This window comes from Barbus barbus, assembly GCF_936440315.1.
Source record: "Barbus barbus genome assembly, chromosome: 8".
Classification (NCBI taxonomy): domain Eukaryota; kingdom Metazoa; phylum Chordata; class Actinopteri; order Cypriniformes; family Cyprinidae; genus Barbus; species Barbus barbus.
The window spans coordinates 28,618,099-28,637,935 of record NC_136736.1 but is presented as its reverse complement, the minus strand read 5'-3'; the positions used below and the strand labels follow the sequence as shown (position 1 = coordinate 28,637,935).

Here is a 19,837-nt window from a genome sequence, read left to right as displayed (position 1 = left end):
TGTCAACACATGCACACATCATATATATATATATATATATATATATATATATATATATGATTGTGTGTCATTTGTATTTGTTATAATAATTAAATAACGTGACTAATAGGATTTAATTTTGCCCAAAATGTATAACATTCTCTAAAACAGGCAGCTTTTATTAATGCGTGTATAAGGAGTAGTGAACATTAATATTTCACTGGATGCACAGCACACTTAAATGAGTAAGAGCTAATTAAAAGGGGATCATATTAATTTTTCAATCCTTCTAAACTCGTCGCTTATTGGCCCAATCCAATCACGTGTTTGTGTTGTTATTTTTGTTATCGACTTCCTGGTAGCAAAAAAAAATCATGTGACGCTTCCTGGAGCTTTACTTTCACGCATCACTTTTGCTCTCCGCAACAACATTTACAGCAGCAAAGTCTAAATCCACCGCGGGATTTTGCGCTCGTTTACGGCATGGCTGACGGTGAGCGATCGCCTTTGCTGTCGGACAGTCGCGATGGAATGAACGGGCTCTCACCGGGAGATGAGACCTACCGACCTCCGAGCAAACCACAGAGTGAGTCAAAACTGACCCGGATTGACAGAGAGCTTTTGGAGCTGTCTACCTCCACAGCACTTTTGGGCATCCTAGACGAATTCGAACGTTTCGTTTCAGTTCGATTGGAGCGTTCGAACTCGCCTGAGATGCCCACGCTCACATTCTGACTAGCTAGGCTTTTATTATTTATTACTTTTGTTTTGATTTATTTAGAGCACAGTGTGTGTATATTTTGACCATGTGATTTAACGTAATCTGCAGATCCTGAGCACCCTACAAATCGATTAGTGGCAGATTAGACAGTGCACCTGAATCACATGACTCTTAAGTAATCATGATTTTTGTCCTCACACTTATCAGTTTAAGTACTATTGACTCTGGATCAGACTGAGCAATAATACAAGTTAAAATTATTGACCATTTGTAAAAATGTTGAGTAGCTAACTATCTACACTCAATATTGCTGTGGGTAACAAATCCATTTTCTTCGCTTTGCTAAAACTGCATACAAATGGCAATTAAATTAATTAATTAAATATTAATAGCATGGTTAGACATGAAGGGATAATGTTAGGTTAGGGTTTTTATTGATGTTGAATATTTTTTATATATTTATTTACTTATTATTTTGATGTGTTTGTTTGCATAATATTTTTGTAATGTTTATTTTGATAATATTTTTTTTGTATTGTCAATTGTAGAAATATCTTTCTTAGTACTGTACTTATGTATAATTATAATTTATATACACTGAATTTATAATTTAAGTAAAAAGTTTGGAGGCCATATTTGTTAGATGTTAGTGTAAATCTATTAGCGTGTGTAGTCATTGTTGTGTAAAAAAAAAACAATTGTGTAAATAAAAGGTTTTAAAGCATTGTTTTTACCCGTTTGCATGGAATGCTGATTCTTCCATGAAATAAAAAGTAAATAAGGCGAATTTTTTTTTGTGTGTATATATATATATATATATATATATATATGTATATGTGTATGTGTGTTTTCTTACAACATTTTATCTTTCATCTTACAAATCTGACTCTTTTTCTCACAATTGTGAGTTCGGAATTGTAAAAAAAAAGACTGGCGGAAACGTGCTTTCGTACTTTGCATTTTGATATTGGTTAAAAAAGTGCCTCTGTTTCAGAGCAAATATATATATAAAAAAAAAATTATCAATTAATTAATTTTAATTTCGTTTCACTGTTACAGGCAACCTACAAATATTTATTTAAATAATATTATTAGTAATGAGTTCTATGTGATGCAAAAAAAAAAAAGTTAGTCTTAACCTTAAATACATTTTTTGGATATTGCATGCCATCGACGCATAATAATATTGGAAAGGAAACCTTCTCCAGTTCTTTATATTTCATTTGCATGTCAGTTATTAAATGTAGTACAATCATCCTTTTTTTCCCTCTCTTTCTCTCTCTGCCGTCGCCTCCTTACATCATCTTTCCTGCTCTCTCTTCATCCCAGATTTCCCAGCATTCCCGTCAGCTCCTCCCGTGTTGATGCTGGGAGAGGCTCCTCCACCGTACTCCCCGCTGGGCTCTCCGGAGAGTGGCAGTGCTCCTGTCATCAGCTGTAGAGTGTGCCAGTCGCTTATTAGCGTGGAGGGCAAAACCCACCAGCATGTGGTCAAATGCGGTGTCTGTAATGAGGCTACAGTGAGTTAACAAGCACGTTCATCTAGGATTCCAGTCAGCAGACATGCCTATTATTATGTGAAATATTTGTTTGCAAATTGTACTAGATTTAAAATTTAAAGTTCAGACTGTGACATCACTTCCTGTTTTATCTAGCCCATAAAGAATGCTCCAGCAGGAAAGAAGTATGTGAGGTGTCCGTGTAATTGTCTTCTCATCTGCAAAGTCACCTCACAGAGGATTGCCTGCCCTCGACCTTACTGGTGAGAGACAATACCATCCTTCATGAGCCTTACAACAAAGCATTAGGTTAGGAACACACCATGGAACATGCTATCAGATATATACTATGAAGCTATTACCACACAACTGTTCAAAAGTGTGTGGTCAGTATATAAAAACTCTTTCAAATAAATGCTGTACTTTTAAACTTTTTCTTCATCAAAGAATCCTGAAAAATGCATCTAGGTTATAGAAATGCATTGATGATAATAAGACTTGAGCACCAAATCAGAATATTACCAGTTATGTAAACCGGTTATAAACGGTTATTTTGAATAGTAATAATGGATGCAGTTCAGCTTTGCCATCACAGAAATGAATGAAAATGTCCAAATAGATTATGTTGCTGATTTTGCTGTATTTGTGATCAAATAAATACATTTGATTGACATTGAAACACAAGATTTCTTTCAAAAATGTAAAAAAACAAAAATGTTTATCACCACAGAAGTTTTGAACAGTAGCGTATATTCAAAATGTTTTTTTTTTTTTAATTAGTGGACTTTAGTAGATAAGTCGGGAAATAATTTTAAAGATATTAAAAGATTTTAATGATATTAAAGATTTATGAAACAATGTAATTAGATATGATTGGATGGCGAGAGGTTGTTGTGCAATGATGTTGATAGTGTTTAATTATGAGTTTCCAGAAATTATTTTATTTAATGTTTTTGTGTTTTTTTTTTTTATGGGGATCAGTAAGCGAATTATCAATTTAGGTCCAGTTCATCCTGGTGCCGGTAGTCCGAATCCTCAGCCTAGTGGAGCCAGAGTTTCCTGTGGCCACTGCGGAAACACTTTTCTAGTAAGAAATTTTCATATTCATGCACCTATTTTAAAGCTCTTTATCATTTAATTTGCCCTAATAATAACCTTAATATAACCGCGACTCAATGTCTATCTGTTGTTGATTTAGTGGACAGAATTTACAGATCGGACACTGGCTCGTTGTCCACACTGCAGAAAAGTGTATGTTAAATATTATCCATTGACCTTCCTCTATTTAGTACCAACCGTTACATTCACTGCAAATATAATAATAGCATGTAATCCCATTCTTTTCATCCATATAGCTCATCGATTGGCCAGAGGTACCCTAGAAAGCGGAGTTTGATATGTTTCCTGGTGTGCTTGATCTTCATGATAACGACTGCAGGATTGATTGTAAGAATAAAAGCATTTTATAGTTCATTATTTCAAAATGCATCATCGTTTTAGAATACCAGGAATCTTCTTTTCTCTCTTTGTAGGCTGGCACGTGGTGGAGGGCACACACATATAAGGGAATTTATGCCTCCTGGGTATTTTTCATTCTCCTGGTGCTGATCACTTTGGTCAGAGCTCTACACTGGGCCTGCATGAAAATTAGTGAACCGCTGCACAACTACTCATCATAGGAGTGATGAATGTGGAGGAGGAGGAGGTAGAAATGAAGTGTAAGAGCCAAGAACAAGGAGAAAACAGAGCAAAAAGATATTAATAAAGTGATGCTCTGTCAGGAAAATATCTAAGTCATATTTCACCCCAAAGCCAATGCAAAAAAGTTCAATTTCACAAAAAAATTATAGTTATTCTGAATAATAATATCATTTTGATTTGGAGGCGAAATGTGAATACTTTTCACCCAAATATTTGTTTTTTCCCCTTTTTTTATTTTAAAGTGCTGTGCTTTTGAACCCAGCTCTTCTCTGAACTGATTTCAAATCCAATTTGCCCACATTCCTAATGGGAATCTGCTTACTAAACGCTGCAGAATTAGAAAAAGCATAGAAAAACAAATACCTCAGCCTTGTCAGTAGGATAATAACTTCTAGTTTAGTTGCACAATCAGTAACTGCTGAAACAGGGTATTTTTGCTCCATGAACTGACTCTGACATTACTGTGACGTCACACAAATATATTGAAACTTTACAGTTAGAATGAGAGATTGTGTTCGTGCCTCATGTGACAATGTGCTCTGTTGTTATAACTTATAAAGCATTTTTTTCATATATGAAGGAACTGCAACTTTTAGCTTTATTGAAAATTTTACCCTGACATGGCACATCAAATAAAGCGTATGAGCAAGAAAAAGGAAATGAAAACACACTGAAATATTTGGAAGGCTTAGAAAAGCAAAACTTTTTTTAGACAGTGCATTTAGTGCATGTCACCTATTATTGGAATGTACCATAGATTGAATCATAGGCAAAGATGAATTGATTATTCTTTCAGTGTAGTTTATTGCTTTTCTGTAGATGTTATTCAGTGGACCTGTAGGGGTTTCTTCTCTTCTGTGGCCCAGGTTTAGACTCAGCCTTTACCTTCCTTCTTCCTTCTACAGCATTCAGCATGTCTGTGTCTCTGCACCCTCAAATTCAGGCACCCAATTATGCTTTGCTTACTAACTATGCTCAAATATCCAACACAATGCAATATTACAGATAATTTTGAGAGTTCTAATGATCCTTGTTACTTTTGTTGATGCACTTTTAAAATCAGGCATTGCTGCTCATAATTTGTACCTGTCTGTGGTTATATAGGTATATAGCTGCATTAAAATCATCTCCCTTTTATGTTATGAAGACCTTCAACATTGCCTAGTAAAGTAGTATGGGAAGATAATTTTTCTTTTCTCTCTTTGGCACAATCTGCACATAAAAGCTGTCAAATGCTAGTGACTGTAAATACTCAAAGAAAATTGCTGTGATTAACTTAATATCTACATTGTCTGAAGAAATTATGCAAAAATTGGACAACACTTTGTCAACTTCATACCTTATCTAGCTGTAAAAAAACACAATAGTACTTTAGAGTTGTAATAGGCCTATATTATGTACCCTACTAGAACCCTTTGGGGGTAAATAATGTACAAAGTTGTACCAACTGTTGCCATTTTTTGCACATTATTTTAGAAAGTAATCAGATGTAAATGTGCCGGCTGACCAATCGTATATAGGCTCGTTTCCAGCTGAAATGAACTTCTTGCACTGCACTCTTAATGAAGATACAGTTACTAATAGATATAGTACCTGTACCTATTCTGTGAAATGCAGAAGTGACCAGTATGTTTTTATTTTTTCAGAGTTTGATTTATGGAGTGTGCAGTTTTACTGTGCATTTACTCTTAATTTTTTGTTGAAAAAGTTAGATATATATATATTGTTGCACTACATTTTAGCGATTTCGCTAACAGATTCCTTGTCATTGTTGATTTTGTTGTTGATCATTTTTGTATTTTCCTTTGTGACTAAAATGTTTTAACAATCTATTGAGTATTTGTGTGTGTGTGTGTGTTGGGGGTTCTGACTATTTGCCTAATTATGACAAATGTAATGAAATACTATAGTGAGGATAAAAAAAAAAACTCATCTGTTTGGTAAGTTTCCAAGTCAAATGCTAATGTTAAAGGGATAGTTCACCAAAAAATGAAAATTCTGACATTGACAGAATTTGTATTTTTGGGTGAACAATCCTTTTAATAAGACAAACACAGAAGCTCTTTTTGGCTAAATTAACTTGTTTTATCCAAAGCAACCTTGAATTCAAGGTATGTCTATACATTTTATCAGTTCATGTGCTTCTGTTTGAGCTACAGGAATGTTACTGGGGGAAAAAAAGTAATTGTGAAATCTGTGATGTGATTTTTGCGCAAGTGATTATCTTAGTAGCCAGAGAGAAGTTGCTTATTAAGGAAAATATTAAGTATAAAATATAAATAAATATAAAATATGCAGACATTCAACTGAACATTGTAGTGGTGAGCATGACGTTTTAATAAATTACACATCTTTTATAGACAAAATTTAACATCCTTGCAAAAATGTTTTTAGTACGTCACTACGGTAGCACAAATGTCAAAGGAACAATTGCTAATGTTTTCCAGCCACAGACATCTGAAAATCTTTTAAAAGTTTTAATTTTCAGCTGAGTTGTTATAATTAGTTACATTATGGTCTTGGAAAAAGTAATAACTTGTATTACTTTTCCTGAAAATGAAGTTTTACTTAGATCACCACAGAATTATTATTCACTCAGTACAGTATAGTTTTCCAAAGAATTACATTTTAGTCATCATTTACACACCCCCATGTTTTCAAATTCTGTGGAACACAGATTGAAAGAATATCCAATCATGCCTGATTCTTGTGTTGAGTCTTTTCACTCAGGTCTTTTCATTTGGTATATCCAGTTCACAAATGATGCATTCACACATCTGATTGATCCAGTTCTGGAGCTCATCGTTTTCTTTTTGTATTCCACAGAAGAAAGAAAGAAAGTCATACAGGTTTGCAACAACATAGGGTTGAGTAAATGATAACAGAATTTTCATTTTGAGGTAATCTATCCCTTTACATAATTTCAAAGCAGCTTACGACAAAATATAACTAGATCAAAGATGCAAATCGAGATGAAATATTTTTTTCTTATTTACAGTAATATTACCTCATGTTACCTGACTAATAATGTGCCCCCTCTGTTTTTGTTACTATCCCACATTATCAGAAAAAATAAATAAAAATTATACAAAACCTGTCACTGTGGTAGCACCCTTTCAAAAGGTTCTAATATGTATAATTAGGTTAGAGGTGTGCAATCCTGCTCCTGGAGGGCCACTCCTTTCCTGCCTGGAAGCTTCTAGTCCTATTAGCATCTGTGGTTCAACAAAGAAACTTTAATATCCATGGAAACTTTCCATTGTACAAATGGTTCTTTACAGTTGAAAAATATTCTTTAGATGATTAAAATGTTTTTCACACTTAGAAAAAATGGTTCTTTTAAGAACAGTTTACTGAAAGGTTCTTTGGGGAACCAAAAATTAGTTGTTCTGTGGCATCACTGCAAAACCCCCTTTTGGAACATTTATATTTAAGAGTGCAGGAGCAGGATTGTACGGAGCCCTTTATGAGACATGGTGGTGGGAAAAATTTGGTACAGCTCGTATGTTCACAATGGAGCGGTTCATAGAATTTTATTTTGAACTTGGACTCAAGTATAAAGAAATACAGTAAGTGGTTAGTTCAAGGCACGGTTTTGGGACATTCTAAAATGCTTAATGTGGCTTAATGTATTAAAACAGTGACATTGGAGGACCAAATTTGATAATAATAAATACTAATAAAATTATTAGGCTAATATTAATAACCTTATTAATAATATTACTATTAATAAAGCAGAATAGCCCAGAATATGAATGCAACGATTTGGTATTTTTAAATCACCGTTTCCATTCATTAGCCTACCTTAAGAGTATTATGGGGGAGAAAAAACTTTAGCGTTCTAGAGAACGCTAAAGTTTTGCGAGGCAACGCAAAGATATTTGCGAGAGAACGCAAAACATTTGAAAAATATTTTTTTCCTCCCACCCCAAATTTTTTCCACTCACCCCGAATTTTTGCCACCACCATGTCCCATAAAGGGCCCCGTAGGATTGGACACCCCTGATTTAGGTACCTTTAAGGAACCTAATATGAATCCTTTAGGATTAAATGAGGTACAAAGGTGTACATTTAGAAAGTGTACACTTTTTGTACCATTTCTTCTAAGAGTGCAAGGTCTGCAGACCCCAAATGTTTATATTATTTGTTGAGCCCCATCAGTCTAGTTCAAGATTCTGCCCATGGCTACAACTTAAACACCTTAACAGTGGTGAGAGTTGTGTTCTCCTCATCATTTGGGCAGTCCAAGTCCTCTTCCTCTCCATCTTCTTCATCAAGTTGGAGGCTCCCAGAAGAAAAGCGCATGCGTGCCAGCGGACCAGAACGCACCACTTTACCCAGTGCAGGAAAGTAGGGGTAGAAAGTGTCTGAATCTGAATCACTATAACTACCTGTGCCGAGTACGCATAAAGAAGTGGGTCTTTCCGGGAGTGGGGTGGGACTTAGAGGAAGATAGGTTGGCCTGGTAGGAACCTGTTGTCGAGAAAGGTGTGGATAATATCCCAGAGGGCGATACTCGGATGCATAGGCAGCGGCGTTGGAGGCAAGTGTAGGTCGCTGGAATTTGAAGTCTGGTTGGCTTGAGGCTCGACGCGGCAAACCGGTCTGAAAGGTGGAGTCGTCGCTGTAATGGCCCGCTTCCACTCCACTCAAGTCCAGTTTCCTATTCAACCCAACCCTTAGTCCTAGTCCTTCTCTGGGGTACAATCTCGATTGTCCCCGGCCGGCGGGACGGAGCCTTTCCTGCTGCTTTTGGAGTTGTGGCGATAAGCAAGAGGACGGCAAGGACGAATGAACAAGTTGTCTGGGCAAGTATTGCAGAGGCACATGATTGTGATGAGTTTGAGGGAGGCGGTCTAGGGATGAGGACGTGTGGTCTTGCAGTAGATACGGGTGAGTGGCGAGTGGGAAGGTTGGCAGCACTGGGTGGAACTGTAGATGGGGCGTGTTAGGATAGAGGAGCACAAGATGCTGGGCGCTAGGAGACAATCGTCTCTTTGCCTTCTGTCTCTGAGCTCCTCTACCACGATGTTCCGCTCCTGATGTGGAAAGGGAACGGAGCTTGGGCGAGGCAGAGTTGCTTGAGAAGGCAGGATTTCGTGACAAGGGCCTGGATCGTTCCAGCTCATTAGCGAACATGACTTCTACAGCAGAGAGGCTGCGCTTTGCTACGCCTGTCTGTTCGCTGTGTTGCCCAGCAACGGTAGGGTCGGGAGATAGATGCTCGTACAGCTATGGGAGGAAGAAACAAATGTGAAAAACAAGATCCAAAAACACATCCGAAATGTAAGTAACTAGTACAATACCTGCTTGGAGACATCAGTCAGTATGTCAGGAGAGGATCTACACTGTCGAGTGTCATATTTAGACTTGCAGTAACTTCTGAAAAAAAGTGCAAAAACAGGCTGTATAGATGCAGTGAAAAACAAACCCCTACAGCACTGTTCAATTCCCTAAAGGCTCTGTTCTTGCAACTAAAATGTTAAAACACATTGCAGTTTAATGTTCAAAGACAACTTTAAACCATTTGTAGGTTGATATGCCCTACACTCTCATAAAAAAGCCACAAAAGCTGTCACTGGAATGGCATCCTTTCAAAGGGTACACCATTGTACCTTATTTACCCATAAAAGGTGCATTTTAGTACCTTAAAGGTACATATTTGTACATAAAGTGTACACATTAGTATGTAAATGTTACATATTAGTGCCTTTTGAAAGGGTGCAAAGTTGTAAAAACTGTGGTGCATTTGTTATTGTTCTGTTGGTTTCTGTCCCAAATGGTGCACTTGATGTGCTCTTGTGTACTTGAAATGGTCATCACTTGTCCGTTCATGACACTGTAGGGTGTCCTATTTGACGTTTTATGTTTCAGATGTGTGCTCATGAGGGCCTTTGTTTGAGGGGCTCAACACAGTAATGTTGACTCAACCATTGGTGTTAGGTCAGGACTACCTAATTGTCTAAGCCAGCAGCAGACAATTGTATCATTTTTGCTATTCTGATTATTCCCAATAGTGGCTTAGAAACTACGTGATGTTTTATTAACAAACTTCGGGAGGAGCACGCGCAGATAATTAACACGGCCAATTCACCATCAGCAATCACTCAGTCTATCCTATCAGCCGAGAGAGAACTTCTATAAATAGACCAAGCCATCTTACCTTCATTCTCTCTACAGTTTTTAGCATCCCTCCTCCACCCCAACTCCTCACCATCAGCCCGCTCCTACCCCAGCGTGGGGAGGAGCTCGGGGGGAGCGCTCTGGGTCCGGGCTAAATGCCGAGCTCGGACCCCTCTCCCCGGACAGGGGGAGTGCCCCGGGTTCGGGAGTAATTTACAGAGCTCGGAGCCCTCTCCCCGGACAGCACGCCAAATACGCATAAACCTTGACTCTGTTCATTATACGCAAGGGCGAACTCGTGAAATGATAACATTTCATAACATACAATACCCAGCATAACATCTTACCTTTCAAAAGGCAAATATTTCTTGTCTCCAGAGCCTACACACTCAAGAAGTTGCTTCTGTGTCCTGCCACTACAATACCACAATCGTAAGAATAAAAAGAGTCAACTGTTACTGATCAAAAAATATATCATCAAGCCTTGTTCACACTGACAGTGATTTTATAGAACATTTGAATTTTCTGCCATTGGATGCCCTAACGTTATTTTTGGGCTGCATAACTGGCCAGAGCTTTTGAAAATTTGATTACAGATGGGTTGGTATTGGGTTTAATTTTTTGAAAGAAGTCTTTTATGCTCACAAAGGCTGTATTCATTTGATCAAATACAGTAAAAGAAGCAATATTGTGAATCATTATCACAATTTGAAATAACTAAAACAATGCAACATTTTTTGATGAATAGAAAGTTCAAAAGAACAGGATTTATTTTAAATATATATTTTTTAAACAATGTAAATGTCCTTACATTGATTTTGTTTGACCAATTTAAAGCATCCTTGTTGAACAAAAGTATGAAACTTTTAAACTGTAGTGTATATTACTGTAAAAACAAGAAGCTATTCTATTTTGACAATTAATCCGTTTTTGTAAATATTCTCATTTGTATATAAAATCCAGCTGTGCATGATGCACCATATGCTGAACAAGATCAATGATTGCCAATACATGAATCAAACTCACTCAGAATGCTGACTGTTTCTGACACAGTTTCCACATATTTTTATTATACTGCTGTATGTGGGGAGAGATATATTATACAGAAGACTGAAATCACTCACAGTGACATTAACTTCTGCATCTTGCCTACACTCAACTATAGTATCTGATCATATTGCCACATCGCTGCTTTTCTCAACTTTGTCATATCGCTAGACAGACCCACTTTGTGTTGCCAGTGATTACCGTCACTCATTTTACCAATCATCAGTTCATCATTCAATAAAGTCGCTGTCAGACTGAAAGCACTTTCATACATATAAACCAATGAATAAATTATCTTGTTGTGTGTTTAGCAAAGAAGATTAGAACTACACTGTTTAATATCTTCATTATAATCTCTCAGAGGGTTTATGGAAGATGATTAGGAAGGATCATAGCATAAAGTATTAGACAACTGGGCTTCTCATTGCATTCCACAAAATCTAAAGTCTCTCTGTCACGTACCTGTATCTAAAACTGGATCCTTTACTGGACAGAATGGACTTTTGATGTGACTTGGGCTCTTCGGCGAGTCTGAAGAAAGCATGATACTCCACACACATCTTCCAGAATGCCTTACACACATCTCTGCTGGCCATGGAAAACTCAACGGTGTCTCTCCTTGAAGGCTAACTCCGTAAGAGTTGAGTGAATGACAGATGAGGATATTACTAAACATTCCATGTAAAATTCATTCATTATTCATTAAAGCATTTTCAGCCTCAAATTAAATGCTTTCATCCTTATGCTAGCTTATTAGAAATACATTCCTATATTTATGGAAATCATCAATATAAAATATCTGGAATTTTACCACTTCATTGTGGACTCCAGTGTGGATTATTTAGGATGATAAACAAAAGTTGTGTATCTCCCTTCTTGCATTTTATATTGTTTATCTTTCCTCTATTTTCTATCATACTGTTGTCTCTCATGATAAATTGCTTGTGCTGTTCCTCATTTGTAAGTCTGCCAGCTTTGCATAAAAGTGTGTGCTAAGTGACTAAATGTAAATCTAAAAGTCAGCACAGGCATTGCAGTTATGATGTATAATGAGAAAGATTATTTCAAGTGTTGCTGAGGAACTATTGTATTCTTTTCCCCACAGATTCCAATGTAAAAACAGCTGTTGCTATGGAGGGATCGTTTGTGTCTCTCACCCCAGTCTCAGTGTGGAGTTTGATGAGGAAATGTTTCCTCTTGAAGCTCAGCTTTCGGATCTTAGCCCAGCTGAAGGTATTGATCTTTGTGTTTCCCTGATAATGGTATAAACATGTAAGAGAGAGTTTAAATTTCTAAGCTGCATTTAAGGCTGCTGTGTATATTTGTTTTTATGCATTTTTCTAATTATACGGCTAAAGAGTAAGCATATATTTTTGTACAGTACCTGAAAGACTAGTACTCCCATATGTGTGACAGCAAGGTTGATCCTCATGCCTTCTCCATCATGGGCAGGGTGAGGACGGATCCCATACATGTCCATTTTCCGGGCAACCTCCAGCAAATGCACATCTGATTCAGCAGGAGTGTGACCTCTGACCCCATAAAAATAAAATTGAACTCACAGACCAGCCACTATAATTACATGGAAACACAGATTTTGACCATTGGATTTATTTTAATTTTATATTTTTACTATTACCTATTACCTTTTTATCAATTTATGAACCCCCGCAAGGGGGTGAAGTTCAGATTGGAAAACCCTGATGTAATGTTTAATGCACTTTTATTTTTATATCAATATGGTACAAGATTGTCCTATTTAAATGAATGTGATAAAGTCAGAAATTAGATCAAAAGTAATAAAAAAACAAAAAACAATCAAAAATAGTCTGATTATATTTCCTAAAATGTGCATTGTAATAGATCACGTTACTAACTACACTTTTTGTCATGTAATTTGTAATCAGTAACGGATCTACCAAGCACTGTGTACATTAGGACATTACATTTTACATTATATATGCATATCAGTAGGAATATTATCTTTATGGTATACTTGCATGGCATGTATCTGTATTTTACCTGTGCTTTTTGTGAAAGCGAATGATTTTGTGATCCAAGTATTCTTGGTTTGGCACATATTGCTTATTTTCAAGATGATGAGCATCTAACTCGTCGTCATAATCCCCGATTTCTGCTACAAATGGGGACAGAGAGGGAAAAGTACAATATGCATGAGATAATCAAAAGGTAAGATTTGAAAGTGTTGTATTTTGATGTTATGTAAACATTCAACGAGGTAAGAGGAGTTACCTTGCAGTATATGAGAGACCAGCAGGGCGGCGCTGTTATCGTGACAGGTAAGGCTACCGTTTGACAGATCCTGTTTGATCTGAAGGGCAAACAGATACCTGTATAAAAGAGGCAGTAGTCAGACTGAACGCATATCACCTATCACCATCTATTTATCTGCCTATATATATATATATCAGATTATCACGTGTGTGTGGTTTACCTTGTTAAGCCTCTCTGCAATTGTCCTGGGTCAGGAGGGAAAAACTTCACTATAAAATGGAACGCCACATCACTGATATCTATGGGTGAGGAGCACACTATCTTATTAGACCCATGAAACTGGCATTAAGCCTACTTTATTAATAAGCTTAACATTCACTAAATGCAACAGATCAAGTGGATAGCCGTGGTCTAATGGTTAAGCACCTGTGATGGTAAATAAAAGGTTTAATCCAGGAAATAACTGAATCAATAATTGGTGAATACTGACTTCTGAGATTACATATTCTACAGTAAGCATCTAGGGTATAGGGAAAGTGGGGTAAGGTGTGCCAGGGGATATGTTCTCAAGATACAGTATTTTTATGTATTTCTAAAAGTATGTTCATTTGCAAAAAATGCTGCTGACTTGCAAAAAAGCATGTCAGCAGCATTTCTAGCTGTTTATGTAGTTTTCTACAAGGCCAGTATAATGAGTGTCATGTCAAAGAGTTTGGGTGCAAGTTGGATCAATAAATTATTGAATCACTTTTTATGGAAACCCTATTTTAATCCTTCCATTTTAAACCTTTCTCCTTAAAACTTAAGCAAAACTGATGCATCACTCCCAAATCACCATTATAAGTTATGATAAAAAGCATTTGCCTAAACAAATAATAATAAAAAATTGTAAGGGACAATTTTAGTTTAATTCTCAAATTCTCTCTAGCATACTGGCTGTTTATTAGTACTTATAAAGCACATATTAATGACTTATTCTGCATGACAATATTTTAAATCACGTATTCCTACCTATAACCTAACTTAAATTCCTTACAAACTATTAATAAGCAGCAAATTAAGAGTTTATTAGACAAAAATCGTAATTAATAATTAATAGTGAGAAGGTCTCCAAACTAAAGTGTGACCTAAAGAATTAACCAAGTGTAACTTGTCACAACAAAACAAATATGACACAACAAAACTCACTTTTGATTTGCTTAGCCACTGGTTTCAGGAGTTCAAGCCAAACCTGTATAGAAGAAACAGTATCTGATTTCATTTTCTACTGTATGGGTGCAGCAAACAAATCTGTTCTGACAAATATAGCAACTAAGATTTAACTAAGAAATGAAAATTATGTCATTTATTGTTCAACTGTTCCAAACCATATTTTCTTCAGATCAAATTTGAAGTCATTATTCATAATCTTGCCATGCAATGAGCTATTAAACCAAGAACAGTCAGGTTTGGAGCAACATGAGGATGAGTAAATGGTGACAAAATGTTCATTTTTGGGCTGTTTATGATCAAACTCTGCTATTGACGTCATTGACAGGTCAAAGGTTTTGACTCACATAGCTGCCAGTATGGTGACGGAACTCCAGGCCAAAGTACTCTTTCTCCAGCAGCTTTACATGACCACACACCTTATTGAAGAAATCAGAGCCCAGAATCTTTCTCTGTGGAAAGATGAATAATAAATCACAGCACAGAGACAGAACCGCTTTATAAATCTTACATGTCATTTCAAAATTGATACTTCTCTCAGTGCTGCTTTTATCAATGTTAATTTTGAGTGATGTGACTGCAGTGTCACTGTGAAATTACTTAGATTTGCTTCTTTCTTCCATCTCTATTACTTGATGCGGGTGGTAATGAGATGGTGATGCGATTTGAGCAGAATGTGTCTCTTTGAGCAACTTTCTCTGGTAATTTAATCTGCAGAAACTGAACTCCTCAAACAGAATTTTGGGAAAGTCAGATGCTCACTGAGTCAGCCTCAAAATACAGGGTTGCTATCTGATGAGTGTGTTTGTGGGCACATATGTGTGTGAGGATGTGATCTTGAACCCTGTATTTACTGTGACAGCGGGGCATAGAACCTCCCCATTATCTTGTCAAAGACAAGGAACATGAGAAGAAGATAGAGGGATAAAGTCTGGAACAAGTATGAGATAGAGAGGTTGAAACACATACCACAGTACAAAGATAGATCTGTGACTCTCATAGCAGGGTAAATTTATGCCAAAATAGACTTTGTAAATACTTGTGATAGCATTATGGTTGCTTTCTTGCACTGTTTATTCAGAACAAATAGGATCTTTAACAGTGAATCATCATTGACCATGCACTTTAATTCAGTGCTAGCTTTACATTGAGTCCAGGGAATACAATCTACATCAAAATACTCAACCTTTTTTTTACTTTTTTACAGAAAATGTGAGTGGTGCTTGTCTGTGCAAAAGCTGACACCATGATGCCAGGTAGCAGCATTATTTTAGTATTACTTATATAACATTATAGTATTTATTAATTGTTTGAATTAGCTTTTATTGTTATATTTTCAGTTTTCATTTTGTTTAATTTATGTTTTAGTCATTTTGTTATGTGTTTTTGGCATTTTTATTAGTTTAAATAGATTAAATATGACTTTTTTGTTTGTCTTTTTTTTTTGTAATTTTAATATTTTGACTGTACCGTATTATTGCAAGGCAACATTTCTCATTTTCATTTCTAAGTTTTTTTGTTGTTGTTGTTGTTGTTGTTGTTTTAAGTGTAAGTTTTATCTTCTAAAATTCAGATTTGTTTCTGTCTAGGCAATTAAAACAAGTGAAAACTAGTCACTATATATTTTTCTCTTTTAATGAAACTGAATTACATTAATTAGCTAATCCCTGCTGATGAGTAAAAAAAGCTAAAAACAGCCTGTGCTGGTTGGCTGGTCTTAATTGGTTTAAGCTGGTCAAGCTGGTGTTCATTTGGTTTTACTTAATTGGTCAGCTGATTGAGCCAAGCCCCCTCTGAAACCTGCCTGATCTGGCTGGAAGACCATCTAAAACCAGCCAACCAGGAAACCAAACTGGTTTCCCCTGGTTCTTTTAGCAGGTATTGCTTATGTAGGCTAATAATACTGCTCTTCTCCACAAACCACACAATCTGAGGTGTCGTTAATTTTGATATATATTACTTAGGTGTAGGAATAAAAAAAAAATCCTTAAATATAATAATAGCAAACACCACTAAATATGCTGAAATTACATTTTGTTGACCAAGTATCGATCAAAAAAAGATAATCTCTCTACAACCTCTTTCTCTCTGATTTCTTGTATTTTTCACTGCCTCTAATAATTGCCTGTTTTGCCTGAGGATGTAGGGGAATGCTGGCATGCTCTCTGGAATGAGGCCAGGGCAAGCTTCTGTTCAGTGCTGGCCACGATATTTACCCCTATTCAGACACACATATGCCTCACGGCTACTAACTCACTCTTTGTCTTTTTTTCTGTCTATCTCTCCACCCCCCTGATTTTATATCTCACCTGCTTTTTCTGACTGGCAGGACAAGGCTGTGCTGTGTAAAAGCAGTGAAAACCCCCAGGCATGTACACACAGATACACACAGCATCCCCCATGAAGCAGAAGCAGCAAGCGGATAATGGGACATGAAATGATGCTCCTTTACAAGAAAAACACAGCTGGACCAAAAGTAAGACAACCCCCCACCCCCAAACAACACACACACACACACACACACACACACACACGCACACTAGACTAGGTCTAGTGTGTATATTAAAAATATATATTTTTCTTTTTTTCTTTCTTTTTTTTTTAATGAACTACTTTTTGATTTAACTTTGATTTAATGTAAATAACTACAATGTAAAAATAAGTGATTAAACGTCACAATTATGTTATCTTGTTATCAGCTACACCATACATTTTAAAGAAACTCTTATTCTTAAGTGGTTATTTAATACAGACAGGAAAAGAAACATTACAAAATGTAATTATGGAGTAGGGTAGACGTGCTGTCACACTTTTTACTTCACTGAATATTTCACAGGGTAGGGTTATTTTTGAACATCAGCACCAAAAAAAAAAAAAAAAAAACAGTTCACTGAACATATTCTTCCCATTTGTGGCCACATGCCTTAATAGAGGGCCATATTGGCACACTATATGGGCTAATTGTAAAATATGTTTGAAAAATCTATCATACACAAGTGAAAAAGGCAACATATTTAGGCAACAAGTAAATATGTATGTGACAACTTGCCTCAACCTGGCATTTATGAAAACCACTGCTATAAAACAAGCATTTGTGAACCTTGTAGTTACCCATAGCCCCCTGTGACAACTTGCCCCGGACTGTATATTTATATATATATATATATGATTTCTCACCTCCACCTCGAAAACTCTCTCGCTGTCGTCTAAGAAGATGACGCGTAATCGCAGTTTCTCGTTCTTGCTCTTCTTCCCCACAGCTGTCTTATTGACAGGTGTCTTCAGCAGCTCGAACTTGTCCCCCATCTTCTGTGCGTCTGTTTAGGATTTAAGCGCCACACTTTTCTTTTAAATAATGTGTGATATTATCCGTTTGATGCTGTAGTGAGGGAGTGAGGTCTCGTGACGAGTGTTCACGCATCCTGATCTTAAACTGAGCAGCATCCGCAGCAACTACTGGATCTGATCTCAACCCAGAGCACGCAACAAACACAAGTCTCGAACTCTACAACGCGCAGAATCAACGGGTTTATGTTGTTCACAAAATTGCTTTCGTAAAATATTTAGTTTTGTCAATGTAGGCTATTCATCGTTGCAGACGCTGAATAAAGTCTTAGAAAAGCCGACGAAAAATGCACCACATCATACGATTATATATTATATTGCGATAATATATTTTGTATATGGAGAACAAAAATGTATATACTGTCAGGAAAAAAAATGCAAAAATTGGGGTAGGCTATATACATATAAATACACACACACACACACATATATATATATATATATATATATATATATATATATATATATATATATATATATATATATATATATATATATATATATATATATATGTATGTGTGTGTGTGTGTGTGTGTGTGTGTGTATAGCCTACCTGCAGAATCCTCACATACGAGAGATGGTCCTCACTGCAGAACACAAGATCCAGATCCAACTCCTCCCACCTTACATACACCTAAACCTACCCATCTCCACCCCCTGATCCCTAAACCCACCCATCTCCACCCCTAAACCTACCAGTCTCCACCCCCTGATCCCTAAACCCAGCCATCTCCACCCATAAACCTACCAGTCTCCACCCCCTGATCCCTAAACCCATCTCCACCCCTAAACCTACCAGTCTCCACCCCCTGATCCCTAAACCCAGCCATCTCCACCCATAAACCTACCAGTCTCCACCCCCTGATCCCTAAACCCATCTCCTCCCCTAAACCTACCAGTCTCCACCCCCTGATCCCTAAACCACCCCATCTCCACCCCTAAACCTACCAGACTCCACCCCCTGATCCCTAAACCTACCAGTCTCCACCCCCTGATCCCTAAACCACCCCATCTCCACCCCTAAACCTACCAGTCTCCACCCCCTGATCCCTAAACCTACCAGTCTCCACCCCCTGATCCCTAAACCACCCCATCTCCACCCCTAAACCTACCAGTCTCCACCCCCTGATCCCTAAACCACCCCATCTCCACCCCTAAACCTACCAGTCTCCACCCCCTGATCCCTAAACCCCCTCCAATCTCTCATGGTTTTTATGCATAATAGACTACATTATTAGTTTACTTTGACCATCGCCCATTATAGACCAACTAACATAATCTATAAAGGTGAGATTCGAGATATTTCGTGATAGTTAATGCGTTTGGAAATGTTTCGAATAAAAAGGAAAAAATAAATAAAACATAAGTGCTATTGTGGCTGCTGTGTGTCAAATGACGGCCCTGGGGGCTACTGACATGCGATAGCCTAGTAACATCTTTATGTTTACAGGCGTGACATAATGAGCAGTGCCATGCTCGAATTTCCCGCGAAAATACCCGTGCTTTAAGGAATATTCAGTGAAGTAAAATGTGACAACTAACATTGTATAAAGGCTATAATATTTGTAGCATGTAAGCATGACGGTAAAATCTATTAACTCCGATTACTGTACAACAGTGAGTATAGATCTCTAATGGTGAAGGTAGATAGTAACCTGGAAATTCTAGTTCAGAGAAAATACTTCAGCTGCAACTCCTAATATATGTCAGGAGGTGGCAGTATTTACTAGTGAATTCCAAAGCAACGACTCGGGTAAAAACAAACAGGCCTACTGTAACTGTGTATGTCTGTAAATAGAGTACAGAACTGTGCGATGAGAGATTAAACAATTAATTATAACATGTCAGCCTCTCAAAAAACGTCACACATCAGAAGTGTTTCTCCTGTCCTCACCTATTGTGCTCTGTATTCCTGGGCAGGTGAATGTAATCTCTTGTTTTGATACGGCGGAGCGGAACCTGTAAGGGGAGCTGAAGC

General features: G+C 37.1%; 2 protein-coding genes across 2 annotated transcripts; one reads left to right on the top strand and one right to left on the bottom strand.

The window, feature by feature from the left end:
- Positions 1 to 306: 306 nt before the first annotated feature.
- Positions 307 to 6,999, top strand: pip4p1b (phosphatidylinositol-4,5-bisphosphate 4-phosphatase 1b). The gene is made up of 7 exons (XM_079423380.1): positions 307 to 565; positions 2,030 to 2,220; positions 2,356 to 2,462; positions 3,181 to 3,286; positions 3,398 to 3,450; positions 3,555 to 3,645; positions 3,732 to 6,999. The coding sequence occupies exons 1-7, from the start codon at positions 463 to 465 to the stop codon at positions 3,876 to 3,878; spliced, it is 798 nt and encodes a 265-aa protein (XP_079279506.1). The 5' UTR covers positions 307 to 462; the 3' UTR covers positions 3,879 to 6,999.
- Positions 7,000 to 8,085: 1,086 nt separating this feature from the next.
- Positions 8,086 to 17,820, bottom strand: LOC306873854 (FERM domain-containing protein 7; the record flags this gene model as incomplete). The annotated part of the gene is made up of 12 exons (XM_079423364.1): positions 8,086 to 9,132; positions 9,207 to 9,282; positions 10,371 to 10,439; positions 11,533 to 11,696; positions 12,228 to 12,323; positions 12,455 to 12,602; positions 13,093 to 13,207; positions 13,324 to 13,421; positions 13,526 to 13,604; positions 14,494 to 14,536; positions 14,862 to 14,966; positions 17,692 to 17,820. 12 exons carry the CDS (start codon positions 17,818 to 17,820, stop codon positions 8,086 to 8,088), a joined length of 2,169 nt encoding a protein of 722 aa, XP_079279490.1.
- Between the last annotated feature and the right edge of the window lie 2,017 nt (positions 17,821 to 19,837).